General features: G+C 47.0%; 3 protein-coding genes across 4 annotated transcripts; 2 read left to right on the top strand and 1 right to left on the bottom strand.

The window, feature by feature from the left end:
* Window positions 1-930: 930 nt before the first annotated feature.
* On the top strand, window positions 931-7,058 carry LOC131212524 (serine/threonine-protein kinase Tao). Its single transcript, XM_058206418.1, has 12 exons — window positions 931-1,367; window positions 1,441-1,878; window positions 1,962-2,634; window positions 2,734-2,907; window positions 2,982-3,193; window positions 3,269-3,419; window positions 3,497-3,619; window positions 3,700-3,816; window positions 3,887-4,060; window positions 4,156-4,377; window positions 4,448-4,566; window positions 4,636-7,058. The coding sequence occupies exons 1-12, from the start codon at window positions 931-933 to the stop codon at window positions 4,757-4,759; spliced, it is 2,964 nt and encodes a 987-aa protein (XP_058062401.1). The 3' UTR covers window positions 4,760-7,058.
* Window positions 7,059-9,389: 2,331 nt separating this feature from the next.
* LOC131209050 (protein NipSnap) lies at window positions 9,390-11,455 on the bottom strand. Of its 2 annotated transcripts, XM_058202022.1 has the most exons (6): window positions 11,395-11,455; window positions 11,083-11,323; window positions 10,696-10,884; window positions 10,341-10,506; window positions 10,007-10,274; window positions 9,390-9,927 (listed from the first exon to the last, which is right to left on the bottom strand). In XM_058202022.1, exons 2-6 carry the CDS (start codon window positions 11,142-11,144, stop codon window positions 9,779-9,781), a joined length of 834 nt encoding a protein of 277 aa, XP_058058005.1. In that variant the 5' UTR covers window positions 11,145-11,323; window positions 11,395-11,455; the 3' UTR covers window positions 9,390-9,778. The 2 variants fall into 2 exon arrangements, with proteins under 2 accessions (XP_058058005.1, XP_058058004.1); XM_058202021.1 differs by having other exon boundaries at window positions 11,083-11,446.
* A 429-nt stretch (window positions 11,456-11,884) lies between these two features.
* Window positions 11,885-13,458, top strand: LOC131207277 (probable ATP-dependent RNA helicase DDX28). Its single transcript, XM_058199888.1, has one exon. The coding sequence runs from the start codon at window positions 11,923-11,925 to the stop codon at window positions 13,456-13,458; it is 1,536 nt and encodes a 511-aa protein (XP_058055871.1). The 5' UTR covers window positions 11,885-11,922.
* The last annotated feature ends 60 nt before the right edge of the window (window positions 13,459-13,518 follow it).

Here is a 13,518-nt window from a genome sequence, read left to right as displayed (position 1 = left end):
GCTAGAGAGGCTACCATTCGTGCCGAATTGGGTTAATTAACTAACCAGCGATGGCATACTATAGAAAACTATTGTAGTTTTATTCCATTTGGGACAAAATGTAAGATTATGTATTCTTTGAGAAGAAAAGAGAGTGAGAAGTCTTTTGGTCATGGGATGCCGAACGACCGATTTATTTTCGATTGTCCTTTTGCTGTAAACGTTTCACACTTGGGCCAGAAAGAAGGGCTATATTGAGACAGTGAATATCGTTTTATGTAAGAAATAGAAACCGTAGTAAGCGATGTAATTTTTGCCTGAAAAATGTGTCACTTCATACCGATTGCTACGATCGCCGTTGAACTCCGCTCGTGGAGCATCGTTTACAACAGCAATTTCAATTGTTTCAGTTTAGTTGGGGTCGCGTCAGGAAAATAGAAACGAAGGAAGTGCAAAGGGTAAGGGTATACCTCCCTGATTTGCGTTGAATGTTGCATTTGTAAACCTCAGCCGCCCACATGCTATTTAATTCCTCCTCCGTGTGTGTTAGAGGTGCGAATTTGTTAAGTTCTCGTGGTCTGGTGCTTGTCACTATTATCGAGAAAACTCTTTGCGCAACGGATTAGATATCCGGAGTCGCGCGTATCCTCGCTGTCATGACCTTGTCAATGAATAATGTGAGTTTAATTGTGATCTGTTCTTAATTCGCAGAATGCATGTCCTTGAAAGTGTTTCCTAGCAAATGTGTGTTTTAGAGTGAGCGAACTGGAAAAAGCAAGTGGCCGTAAGGAAAAGGTGTACGTTTAGTTGAATGTAGCGCATTTGGCTGTCGTGTAATTAGGCCTTAAGTTGTGTGCGCACGGTGACCGGCCTGTGTATCGTGACGGAGAGTGTTGCTAGTCGCCAAAAACAACCGCAGCCGCCGCCCGTAGCGAGCGGCGAACAGTGAGGATGAGACCGGGAAGCCTTAAAGATCCCGAAATAGCGGAACTATTCAACAAACATGATCCGGAAAAGATATTTGAAGATCTGCGCGAGATCGGTCACGGATCGTTTGGTGCCGTGTACTACGCAAAATGCAACCTCTCGCAGGAAATCGTTGCCATCAAAAAGATGTCCTACATGGGCAAGCAGAGCATGGAGAAGTGGCAAGACATCTTGAAGGAGATTCGCTTCCTGCGTCAGCTGAACCATCCGAACACGATCGAGTATAAAGGGTGCTATCTGCACGAGAATACGGCATGGCTGGTGATGGAGTACTGTGTCGGTTCCGCTTCGGACATCATCGAGGTGCACAAACGTCCGCTGAAAGAGGACGAAATTTCCGCCATCTGCGACGGTGTCCTGCGGGGTTTGAGCTACCTGCACGGGCTCGGACGGATTCATCGGTAGGTTGATCGGTCGATTACCGACATTATTCAAGCAATTTCAACTGGGTTTTTGGTCGTGTCTCTTTTGCAGCGACATCAAAGCGGGTAACATTCTTCTAACCGAGCAGGGCATTGTGAAGCTGGCCGATTTCGGTAGCGCCGCGATCAAGTGTCCGGCCAACAGCTTCGTTGGCACACCGTACTGGATGGCTCCAGAGGTGATCCTTGCAATGGACGAGGGTCAGTACGATGGAAAGGTGGACGTGTGGTCACTGGGCATCACTTGCATCGAGCTGGCGGAACGGAAGCCACCGTACTTCAATATGAACGCCATGTCGGCACTGTACCACATCGCTCAGAACGATGCGCCGTCACTGCAGGCCCAGGAGTGGTCGGATATGTTTCGTAACTTCGTCGACTTTTGCCTCCAGAAATCCCCAATCGATCGGCCAACGTCGACGCAGTTACTGAAGCATACTTTCATGACACGGATACGATCACCGGCGGTTTTGATCGATTTGATCGCGAGGTAAGAAACAACGAGCACCTGGGTTTGAAGATGATTCTCACGACCTTTTTTGGGGGGTGTCTTTCCAACACACTGTAACGTAGAACGAAGGCTGCAGTACGCGAGTTGGATAATCTGAACTATCGAAAGATGAAGAAAATCCTGATGGTGGACTGCGAGACGGGAAGCAACATGGGCGATGCCGAGGACACGCCGGACGAGCAAATAGGAGGTGATAGCAGTAAGAGCAATAGCATCACCTCCGAGCACTCGCTACCGTCGGTCGACCAGCAAGTTCCGCTTCATGCCGGTGCGAGTGGCATGGGGCTTGTCCGAAACTCGTCCCGTTCGCGGCCCGCTCTGCCCTCGTCGATGCACAACAACAATTCGTCGGGAAGTGCGAGAGACAGTATGCTGTCGAACGTGATGCTCGGTGGCGTCGTTGGAAGCGGAGGATCCGGTGGAAGTGGCATTATGATGGCCGGTAGTAGCAGCGGAATGGGATCAAGTAGCGGGCAGGGTGGCAGTGGCGGTGCTAGCAGCGGTGGATCCGGCGCTCTTGGCGCTGGTAGTCAAAACAGCAGTGCCAACATGGTCTACCAGCAACCGCACAATTCCTCCTCTAGTCCGGTCGGTGGTTCGTCGCATCATCATCCACACAACCACAATCACGTACCACAGGGAGTGTCGAACGCCGTCGCCGATCATGGTGCCAACAACTTTGCCACGATCCGTACCACGAGCATCGTGACGAAGCAACAAAAGGAACACATGCAGGTAAGCAACAAATATTTCGAGAAGCACGGCTGGCCGTCGCCTCTCCCGTGTCGGTCGGTTGCGGACCCTTGTTGATGATGAGTTTGGCCTTTCGTCAAGGAGGAAATGCACGAGCAAATGTCCGGCTACAAGCGCATGCGGCGTGAGCATCAAGCCGCGCTGGTGAAGCTGGAGGAAAAGTGCAAGGTGGAAATGGAACAGCACAAGACGGCCCTGGACAAGGAATACGATTTGTTGTTGCACAATTTCACGCGAGAGTTGGACAAGCAATCGGTAAGCAGCGAATCAACAACCAGCCAGGAGGAATGACGCAACACTTGTGCTAAAATCCGCTTCGGTTTTCGTAGGCAAAGCATCAGCAGGAAATTGTGCGACGGGTGAAGCAAAACGATGGAGCGGAGAAGAAGCTACACAAGGAAATATCGACCCGACAGGAGGGCGATCGGAAGGCGTTCGAGATACATCGAAAGAAAGAGTACAAGGCCAACAAGGAGCGATGGAAACGAGAGCTGTCGATGGACGATACGACGCCTAAACGGCAACGCGACGCAACTTTACAGTGCGTATTAAATTGGGTTTCGAAATCACTGATCCACCGATCACTAATTGGGAACGAAACATCGACTATTCGCAGGACGCAGAAGGATAACCTCAAACAGGCGGAAGCTCAGGAGGAACAGCGGCTGCTGCGGGTACAGAAGAACTACATCGAACTGGAGATGCGCAAGTTTCGCAGGAAAAAGATGGTGCTGTTGCAAGAGCTTGAAAATCAGCTTTTACGAGACGTAAGTTTCCAATCGAGAAGTGCAACACAGGACAATAGGAGACTAATAAGTACACGGTTTGCGTCACGCGTTTGCAGGAGCTCAGCAAGAAGCAACAGCAGTTGGAGCAAGCCCACGGCATGCTGATAAAACACCACGAAAAAACGCAAGATCTCGAGTATCGCCAACAGAAAAGTGTCCATGCCCTGCGGGAAGAGCAGGTCCGTTGTTCTCTGAATTTCTATACCTTTCGGTCGAACTTGTGATAGAATGGCGTTCGTCGTTTTGGTTCAATTTACAGATTTCGAAGCAACACGAGAGTGAGTTGCGAAACCAGAAAGAGTACATGGACAGGGCCGAGCGAGACCTGCTGCGAAGACATGCACTCGAATTAAAACAGCAACCAAAGAGCCTGAAGGTACAAAGTGACATCAATGTTGTATGTTAGGACAGTCTTTCCATTTCCGTCTCCCTCTCACTTGCAACAGCAAAAAGAACTCCAGATTCGGAAACAGTTCCGTGAGACGTGTAAAACACAAACGATCCAGTATAAGGCACTGAAGCGACAGATACTGCAGACGACACCGAGGGACGAACAAAAGGCTGTGATAAAGCAACTGAAGGAAGAGCAACATCGGAAGTTAACATTACTAGGTGATCAGGTAAGCGCAACGCAACCAACAAGCGTTGGTGTGATCCCCGCATAGGCAGTGGATAAAAATTCGGCATTGCATTTGTATGCCTTTCCGTTCGCCAGTATGAACAAAGTATTGCCGACATGCTACAGAAGCAAAGCCTTCGTCTGGATGAAAGCCAAGAAGTGGAGTGTCATCAGCTGCGCGATCGACTCCAGTACGAACTAGACATTCTGACTGCATACCAGAGTAAGAACCGAATGCAGGCACAGGCGCAACGCGATCGCGAACGAAAGGAGCTGGAGGATCGCGTCAGCGTTCGAAGAGCACTGCTGGAGAGTAAGGTAAGTTTTATTTGCAACGACGACGAATCAGGGCGCGTTTTTGTAATTTCAAACGTATCCTTAACCTCAGATGGAAACTGAGTTGCAGCAGTTCAATCAAGAACGGGCTGAAAGAATTCGCCAGCTCAAAGAGAAGCATGACAAGCAGCTTGAGGCATTCGATGAAGAATCTGCCCGCATGGGATTCAGGTAGGCTGCTTGTAACTTACCGCCTCGGGCGATCAACTTCTGCTCAACGCATGATTTTCGTCTTTCTAGTGCTCTAGCCTTGGCGGAAGCATCGAAAGAGACATATCCGGATGAGGAGGGTAGCCTGTCCGGTTCGATGTTGAGCTTAGCGCACAGCAACAGTTCCACCAGCTTCCCAGCCGGTTCCCTATAGCATAAGTCATCTTGCAGCAGATGGATGACGATATCGAGTCAACATTCGATGTAAGCAAAACCATGGAGTTTACAACAACCTCTACCTATTGACGCGAACCGTTAATTGGCCAATGTCAACAGCAACGAGGTGCGGAGTGAAGCGGAGCATAACATTTGACGAATGGCGCCTTGATCACGGAGCACGGAGCGGAACACAGCAATGCATAATATTTGCGACCACTAGCAGAATACAACTCTGTGGCTCAACGGCAAGGGGACGAAAGCCAGAAGACTGATCATCATCTTCGGACAGTGGGAGCCAAAAAAGGGACAAATAAAAATGGGCAGTTTAGGGTTGTCGACAATGGAGTGATGTCGAGGGGGCAGGGCAAGAGTCGCCGAGGACATCGCGATCGAGAAATGTAATCGTGTATTTTGTGTATTGTTCCGTTCTATGTTACCATGCGTTCTAAACCAGCACCACATATTCGGTTTCAGCTTTAATAATTGTACGTTAGGACAAGACAGGGGCGGAACGTTTTGCATATATACTTTTATACATATACTTTTACATGCTACATTTTTATTGCACCGGCTCTTCCCGGTGTTGTACACGGCTCCGTTGGTTTTCTCACCATCAAAACTATGCCGCGGATCGCTTATCTCGGAAAAACCCCGAGGGGGAGGGCGTTAACGTTTATCATTACCGTAGTTGGGATGCGAATCTGATCGAAAAGACAAACTCCGGTTAGGCTTTCGTTACACATACACTCCTTTGGGCGTTCTTCATCCCCTCATCTTTCGCCCTTGCTATCGAAAGCACACAGTACAGGTGGTCTAGTCATCGTCTTCGTCATATTATACGCCTGCTTCAATCAACGCAGACAGCATAGAGCAACGAGAGAGAAAATTAGAGACAGAGAAACAGAGAGAAGGCATAAAAATGCCTTCTGGGACATGGAAACATCCCGACCAGAAGAAAGCAAAATGGATGTTTTGATAAAAAATACTCAACCATTAGAAGAAGTCTTCACTTGCGGTCCTGAACGAGTTCGGGGTTAGTGCCACAAAAGCTTGTACTACGTCCGTGAGGGGTCTGTCACTTTTGTCTCGTGGAAAGTGTTTCTAATAAACATTTCCCATTTTGAGCCTATCTGCAGTCTCGCTCACCGGCTAGTTCGAAGCAGAGTAAAAATTGGTTCCCCAAACGAGTGCTCTCTTCCTGCCTTTGGGGAATGCTTAGTGTCCACAAGTTTAAGAATAAAAATATAATTTTGTTCTTGCTTACCAAGTGTTTTATGGACTCGCTCGCACTTGCCCGAACGACCTGAGCCTAATTTCCACCCAAAAGGATGAAAACCAAAAAAAAGAAACACTCGGCTAACAGGGCGAAAGATTATGTTGTGTTATCATTTTGCGTACCATTGTACCACCTGTTTGTCGGCCGCAACGTAGGTAGAAAATGGAAAAGTAAATAATCATTTGGGGTGTCAAAATTTGGGCCGAAAAATGTTCATTCGTTATGTGCAGACACACACTTTTGAAAGATATTATGTCATTGTCTCATTTCACTAATTATTTTATTTAAAAAAGTTTATCCTTTTTACTACGACCCGTTCGTGTATCCATTTAGTTCCGTATGCGTTAAGTTTATCGTTTGAACCGTAGATAAAACCATATATCGATATTAACTGAGAGCGATTGTCGTTGATCTGCTGCCGAAAAGACGTTTTGTGGTGGCGTTCTGGTGGAATCGAGTGATTTTCCCGAAAGGAAAGGAAGGAATTGTTACGCAAACAGGGTGTTGCGCAGTTCCGCCGGCCGGTTAATGCGCTGCCGTTCGTTGCGCAGCAATGGCTGTCCGAGAAATAGGCACGCTGAGCAGTTAGAATAGTTAAAAGAAAAGATAGGAACATTGCGTAGCAGCGTCTAGCGAAGAAGTTTGTTTAGAAAGAAGAGCGTAATGGGAAAGCGGAGCTGAAAATCGGTCCCCTTGCTTTAGAGTGTACAGAGCGTGGTGCATTTAGATGATCACCGGGAAAACGTAATAAAATTAGTTTTTAATCCTAACTCCTACAAACGGCCACAGCAGCAGTCTGCAGCCTTTGCAAGAACAAAATAAAAATATAACGATAAAACTGATTGGAGAGGGTTGACACAGTAAAGCGTAAAATAATCCCCGATGGAAAGCCAACAACAACGTAAACAACATAAGCTATGCGTGTGAGAATCCTATAGACAATAGATAAGCAAATAAAGGAAAGACGAGGGGAGCAAGACGCAGGCTTAGCACTTTTAACGAGAGGCTCGTACACATGTGGACGAATACGAATGGACGAATGGAGATACCGGCATGTTTCAGGAGAACTCTTTCTAATCAATGAATTTTCTGAATCGCCAGTTCTCTCAAAACAGTATCTTCACCTCGGTTTCTTCACTCTTCTTAAAGCACGAACAAAAGATACACTACTCAATAAACCTTTTGCAACACTTGTCGCACTCGTTGCCCCGTAATCGTGTGCGATCTTGAGATGCCTGAAAAACGTTAGAACGAGAAAAAATGAATATTCCAGCAACTGATAGACAAGGCAAGCTTAAGACAATGATGACAAATAAAACTCCCAAATCAGAAACCCTTTTTCCAAACGAATTTGGACCAGCTTTTACAACGAGCGATGCAAAAAGCGAGATAATCCAAGCTAATCCCCGTATTGTTACACAAAATAGAAAACAACAATTTTATACAGTTTTAAAATATTATCGAATCAAGCGCGCGATACACGCGAGAACATCACTAATTCGTTTACAGAGATAAAACGTGACTTGGAAAGCTGGAGCAATAATGAACAGCATCAAAGCCAATGGAAACCAAGCACCAATGGGCGCGCCACATTTTCCTATGAATACGCCGCGCGATCAAGTGTGTAGTTGGAATTGACATTAGCCGAGCACCCTGGAAAAGGAAATTCCATCAAAAAGCTTTAGTCCATTTTATAAAACCAATGAAAGGAGCAATTATGATCAGCATGATTGCAGTCAACGAATCAAAATAAGAGGGCAGTCGTGTGGAGCAAAAACAAGTAAGCAAGGGCAAAACATAAAATGCAAACTCGCGGAAAGCGAAGTAATGAAGGACATTAGTATCGGATCTAGCGGTTAATGCCATTAAAACAGTCCTATACTATCGTGCATGATGCGCGTTCGGTGGCGAAAGCAATTAGTCACATAAACTCTGCACGGGCATCGCGAAGCGATTGCGGTGAGCTTTTCACTTCAACCGCAGACCGAGCCGAAACGATGAGTTTGGACTTTAAAGTATGCGTAACAGAGAAAGTGCGAGGCGGCATTTTGCTGAAGTAACAAAAACCTATAAACAATTGAAATAAGTAACACAATAATCACATTTATTCTGCTAGTGCCGTGTACCGGAAGCGTTATTTATCCCCTAATAATCAAAGTTTCCAAAGGCTGCGAAGAATGTGAAATGTATTTGGACACATCAATTGCATCAAATGCCCGCTGTCGAGAATGGCACTAGAATGCTATCTGCTACTGCGGGGAGGACATTAGTAGAACGTCATTTTCTTCGCGACAAGCCCCGAAAGGGTATGAATATGAGGTGACGTATTTGAAAGCAACAAGCCTATCCGTTGGGAACATAAAGCAAAGCCGTAGGCGTACGCGATAGCAAAATAGTAGCCACCATTTAACGTTAAATAATAAAATAAACGCCGAAGATATACGCTTGAAAACATTACAACAATAACAATCCTAACGCGCTAATGAGAACAACCAAATGCGAGAACAAAACAAAATCAAATATAACACGGTGTAGTGAAGCTACATCACATAAACGACACTTGATCGCAGTAAAAGTCGCACTCTTACCGCATATTAGTAGGGAAAAGATGGAGCAAATCATGTGCTTTACGCCACGCGGTAAACGTACACATCCCGATTACACTTTCTTCATTGGCGCACCGATGCACGCACGAACTCTCAAATGCAATCATTCGTTCAGGATGATCTCTGCTCGAAGATGTGTAATCTTAAAAGCTATGAACAAAAGCATGGAAAAGGAAAACCTAAAACTGGCCCTTACATAAATGTTAGTAAAAAACGATCGCTAGTGGAGCCAATGCGAACGGGATAGGGGAGTCCACGGTGATCTTGTGTGGAATCGAGTAAAGTGTTCAGTGCGATCGAAAGAAAGGAGAGAATGTTAGGACAACCAATTAATCTTTACTAATACATTCGCTGTTCGTTTGACCCCTACTAAGCAACGCACCAGTTAAAAGGTGAACTCGAAAATAGGAAACTGTGCTTGCAAATATCATTTGCAAACGATCTTTCAGAACTGCAGAACAGGCGGAGAGCATAGGTTTGTCGGAGCCGCGAATAGAAGTCAGCCACAGCGCAGCGCAGCGGAGAAGGATATAGCAATGAGATGAACAAATGAATAGTGGAACGAAATTACTCTTGACTAACGAATTAGAATATTCTTTTTGTACATATTATCAAATCAAATATGTGAATAAACGAAGCCCATGAGATTGGATGATGAATTCTGATGGATAAAATCACACTTTGTAGCTTTCTTTCTGGCATCCGAACCCGGCAAAAAAACGCGTTCAATTATGTTTGTGTTTCTTTTATTACAGTTCATCGCATCCGCCTCGAAAAAAGAAACATTAAAAGCCAACTGTTTAGCACAGCACCCGATTCAGGACTAAGGTTAATTTGCGCTACGCTATCTCTCGAGCTGGTTGTCGCTTTCGAGATTTGCTTTTCATTGTGTGAAATTGTAGAAATGTAAGAAAAAGCTTTCACATACCAGGGATTAGGGAACACCCCTGCAGCGGGATCCACCGAAATGCATGCAATTAGGGAAACATAATCAGGATATTCTAACATATAAATGCTACTAAATCCCCAAAGTCCGCGGTTTAGGAGTAACGCATTTGGGGCGATTAATTGACACACGAACCACACACTTTAGCAGCAGTAGATGGGGTGGCCACCGTGTGTGACCGTCTCTCTACTGGGTTGGAGAAAACTCCGTGGGCGCCAGTATGCGGCAGTGCATTTCTCGAATCAGTGGCACGGTATACGCAACGCACTCATCCCATCCCGGCGATCGCCAGGCCGATTCGCGCGTCTCCTTTCGTCCCTGCAGATCCTTGTAGCCTAAAAAGTGCAGCGTTAGGGAAAAAGCTTTTCATTATCTAAACCCAAAATTAAGTAGGTATGTCCGCTCATCTCTTACACCATATGTGATGCACATTGTAAAGGCGTCCAATCTGCGAGAAGTATCCAGCGAACGCTTCATTGTTGTTCTGCCGATAGTTAATGGCCCGTGCCCAGTTGTTGCCCCACTCAATCATTGTGCCAGGCTTCAGCCGGTACGAACGAATTTCGTAAATGTTTTTCCCCTCTCGTAGCTTTAGCTGTGGCCAGTAGCTGAATGCCAGCAGGTATTGCAGGTGGCGCGAACGCAAGAACGTGCCCCGTTCCTGCATCAGCTGAACGTATGACTGTGCGTGGGAAAGGAATTAAAAAGATTAATTGGATTTCACGTAGATAAAGAGAACCAATTTTACCTGATCGCCGGTTAACTCGAGTTTCGCTTGGTCCACCATCTCGAAGCCGCCAGTGTAGCGCCACAGGTGCAGACATTGATCCAGATCGCCAACTTCCACGTTCCACGAGCCGATTAGCTCCATCGACAGGTTTTCCTTCGATTGCACGATCTGGACAGTGTTTTTGCTGTGGAAAACCAAAACAATCACATCACTATCACGCCGGTACCGATTGTAGCGTCGTCCCGCTTGAGGCTAATGATAACGCGTATCAGGCGCAAGCGTTGATCGTTCTTTTTGTCCCCGCCTGGGGCACTAATCTACTCTAATCGAATCGGTGAAACTTGCTACAACTTTGCTGACCAAACGTACTTACTAATTTTCCAAATACTTTCCGACCGAGTCAGGTCGAATGTTGTGTGTATGCAGTTCGTAGATATCAAATTTGTCGCTAAGCATCCGACTGTGCGACTCCTTGGTCGGTTCAATTTTCCGCACCAGCAGTTTGCTGAGCCAGGACGATTCCGAGCCATCCCGGTTCAGCGTTCCACTCGTCGAAAGTGTCCTTCACCAGTGACACAGCGGTCAAGTTATTGGTGCGAGCGTTGCCCGTGGCCAATTGCAGTAGGCAAACGCATTCCATGAAAGAACAACAAAACAAACAAAAGCGATCGCGGATTACGTATTGCGCATTTTCAGGGCGGCCTTGTCCGTGCTTGGATTTCGGCATCTCCGCAACAGGAAAACATAAGGCGATAGTTACCTAACGGGTTGCTGTAACAACAGTAGTCGACCGCAGCAGCGTAGCGAGGATGCGAGAGACATTCTTATTTTGGTTTGTTTCCCTACGTTTTAGCCTTTTGGCACCTTCTACTATTATGCTTCCGTTCCGCGCTCTCTCTCCTGCTGCGGTCAAGGTTCGAACGGGACCGGATAAGAACTTTTTTTGCGAACTTTGTCTCGCTGAGGAGGCACACGAAACGGCACAATGAGAACGACGGTTTCTAGTGTTGATCAGATGAGGTAGTGAAGTTAAATGGAATAACAAAAAGGGAAATATTCAGCGTCCACCCACCGATCCTCACGGGTAAGGCCAATCAAACACAGTACGGTCCGTGGGAGGCCGGTTCGACAGCGCAGCAAGGCCCAAGTTGACAGCACTTGGATCATACTGGGCGGCCACATGAAGCGAAAATAAACGATCGGACATTTCAGGTAAATGCCAAACTGTTTGCGCTTATGTCAGAACGTTTATGCCTCAGCGTACACGTAAAAACCGTCAGCAAACGCTTTGTTTACAAACAGAGTTCTTATTTGCTGGTATAACAACAAAATGTTTGAAAAACAGAAAAAAGTATTCAATTTCAGAAATCAATTTATTACTCTTCGATTTCTGTTTTCTCGGACCAAAAAGACGAATGTAAACACATTTCGGTTTTATATTTGAAACCGGCCACACGAAGCGTAAACGGTCTGACGTTTTTACACTGCGATTTACGGTTCATGTGGCCACCCAGACGAGACATGAAAAAGGTAAACAAATATACCACCCTTTTGAACAACTACCGGCACGAGGAGGACTATTTAGTGTGGTTCGCGAATAATGTTAAAACTAGCGCGATTATCGTTCATATTTCGGGCCCACTTTTCCACACAAGTACGACAAGTTGCGGCATCGAGTGGTCCAGTTCCGGTGGTGACGTGTAAACGGCAACAGTTTAATCTTTATCAGAGCGATATACCTGTGGAACCGGAGCGCCTTAAACTCGGCACCATACCGCTCGCTTCCGATGGATGGCGGCACAGAAAGTCGAATGGCGACTATTTCATCATCCACCCGGCGCAGACAGCCCATGAAGCGTATGGTTTGAGTGAGCGAACGTTTCAGGAGCTCGGAATGTGCGACACGTTAGTGGACAACTTGAAACAGCAGCACATTTTCTCCCCAACACACTACCAAGCGGAAGGTATACAGGCGGTCTTCAATGGGGGCCACATGCTGCTGGCGGCTGAAACAGGCTGTGGCAAAACCTACACCTACCTGTTGCCGGTGATCGAGCAGATGCTGCGAAGAAAGCTTCTCGAGCAGGAGCGCGAGTTTAACTCGCCCATCATGTTGATAATTACCCCCGGGCGGGAACTGGCGCAACAGATTGGTCGGGTGGCCGAGCAGCTAGGCGAAGGACTGAACGTTAAGGTGCGGGTGGTGCTCGGTGGTCGTACGAAGCAACAAATGTTAAATCCATCGTTCGAAGACGTCGACATTTTGGTGGCGAGCTTCGGCGCGATCAGTAAGCTGGTAACGAGCGGCATCTATCGCATGGACGCAGTCCGGTACGTGGTGTTAGACGAGGCCGATACCTTGCTCGACGACAGCTTCAGTGGGAAACTGCTACACTTGATGCGCAGGTTTCCCTTCCACAAAAACCACCTGCAGGACCTGGGTGAGCACATTCACGGCACTCAGTTGATACTGGCTGCGGCAACGATGCCGTCGAACATGGACGAACTGTTGTCCAAGTTGGTAGATAAAGCGACGATCGAACAGGTAACGAGCCCGAATCTGCACCGTTTGCTGGGTCACGTGACGCAACGATTTATGCGGGTGCGTAAAATGGATCGTCCCCAAATCCTGCTCGATCTGGTGCAGCGGGATGCGAAGCGCAACGTGTCGACAATCATTTTCAGCAACAAAACACCTGCCTGCGACTTTGTATCGCTGTTTCTCAACGACCATGGCTGCCGGTGTGTGAATCTGAATGGCGATATGATGCTGAAACTGCGCTTAGGTCAGTTCGAAAAGTTCCAGCAGGCGGAGGTGAACGTCCTGTCGACGACGGATGTCGCCAGTCGTGGTTTAAACACGATCCGAGCGGCGCACGTAATAAACTTCGATTTCCCGCTCTACACGGCCGACTATATCCATCGTGTGGGACGAATCGGACGGATTGGCAGCCGGAGCGATTGTCTGGTAACGAATTTAATCACAAGCCAGGCGGAGATACTGGCCGTTCAACGGCTGGAGCACACGGCGCGGACGACGAATGTGTTGGGAAATGTTGATGCAAACGTGAAGGGCATCATTCGGAGAACAATAGCAAAACATCATCCGCCAGCAGATCCCAATTTGAAAGTGTAGACTTCGACAATAAATCATACTTAGAGCAATACTTTTTAAATGTGCACTGGCATGAGTTCT

The sequence above is a fragment of the Anopheles bellator genome, chromosome 2 (genome assembly GCF_943735745.2).
Source record: "Anopheles bellator chromosome 2, idAnoBellAS_SP24_06.2, whole genome shotgun sequence".
Classification (NCBI taxonomy): domain Eukaryota; kingdom Metazoa; phylum Arthropoda; class Insecta; order Diptera; family Culicidae; genus Anopheles; species Anopheles bellator.
This window is presented reverse-complemented; position numbering and strand designations above follow the sequence as displayed.

Bases quoted from the DNA above. Each gene is read 5' to 3' on its own strand.
- LOC131212524 (XM_058206418.1), top strand. From the start codon at position 931: ATGAGACCGGGAAGCCTTAAAGATCCCGAAATAGCGGAACTATTCAAC. The intron at 3,817-3,886 runs GTACAAAGTGAC...CACTTGCAACAG, and splicing joins AGCAACCAAAGAGCCTGAAG to CAAAAAGAACTCCAGATTCG. The intron at 4,378-4,447 runs GTAAGTTTTATT...CCTTAACCTCAG, and splicing joins GAGCACTGCTGGAGAGTAAG to ATGGAAACTGAGTTGCAGCA.
- LOC131209050 (XM_058202022.1), bottom strand. From the start codon at position 11,144: ATGTCTCTCGCATCCTCGCTACGCTGCTGCGGTCGACTACTGTTGTTA. The intron at 10,275-10,340 runs GTAAAATTGGTT...TCCCACGCACAG, and splicing joins TCGAGTTAACCGGCGATCAG to TCATACGTTCAGCTGATGCA. The intron at 9,928-10,006 runs GTAAGAGATGAG...TGCACTTTTTAG, and splicing joins CAATGTGCATCACATATGGT to GCTACAAGGATCTGCAGGGA.
- LOC131207277 (XM_058199888.1), top strand. From the start codon at position 11,923: ATGTTAAAACTAGCGCGATTATCGTTCATATTTCGGGCCCACTTTTCC.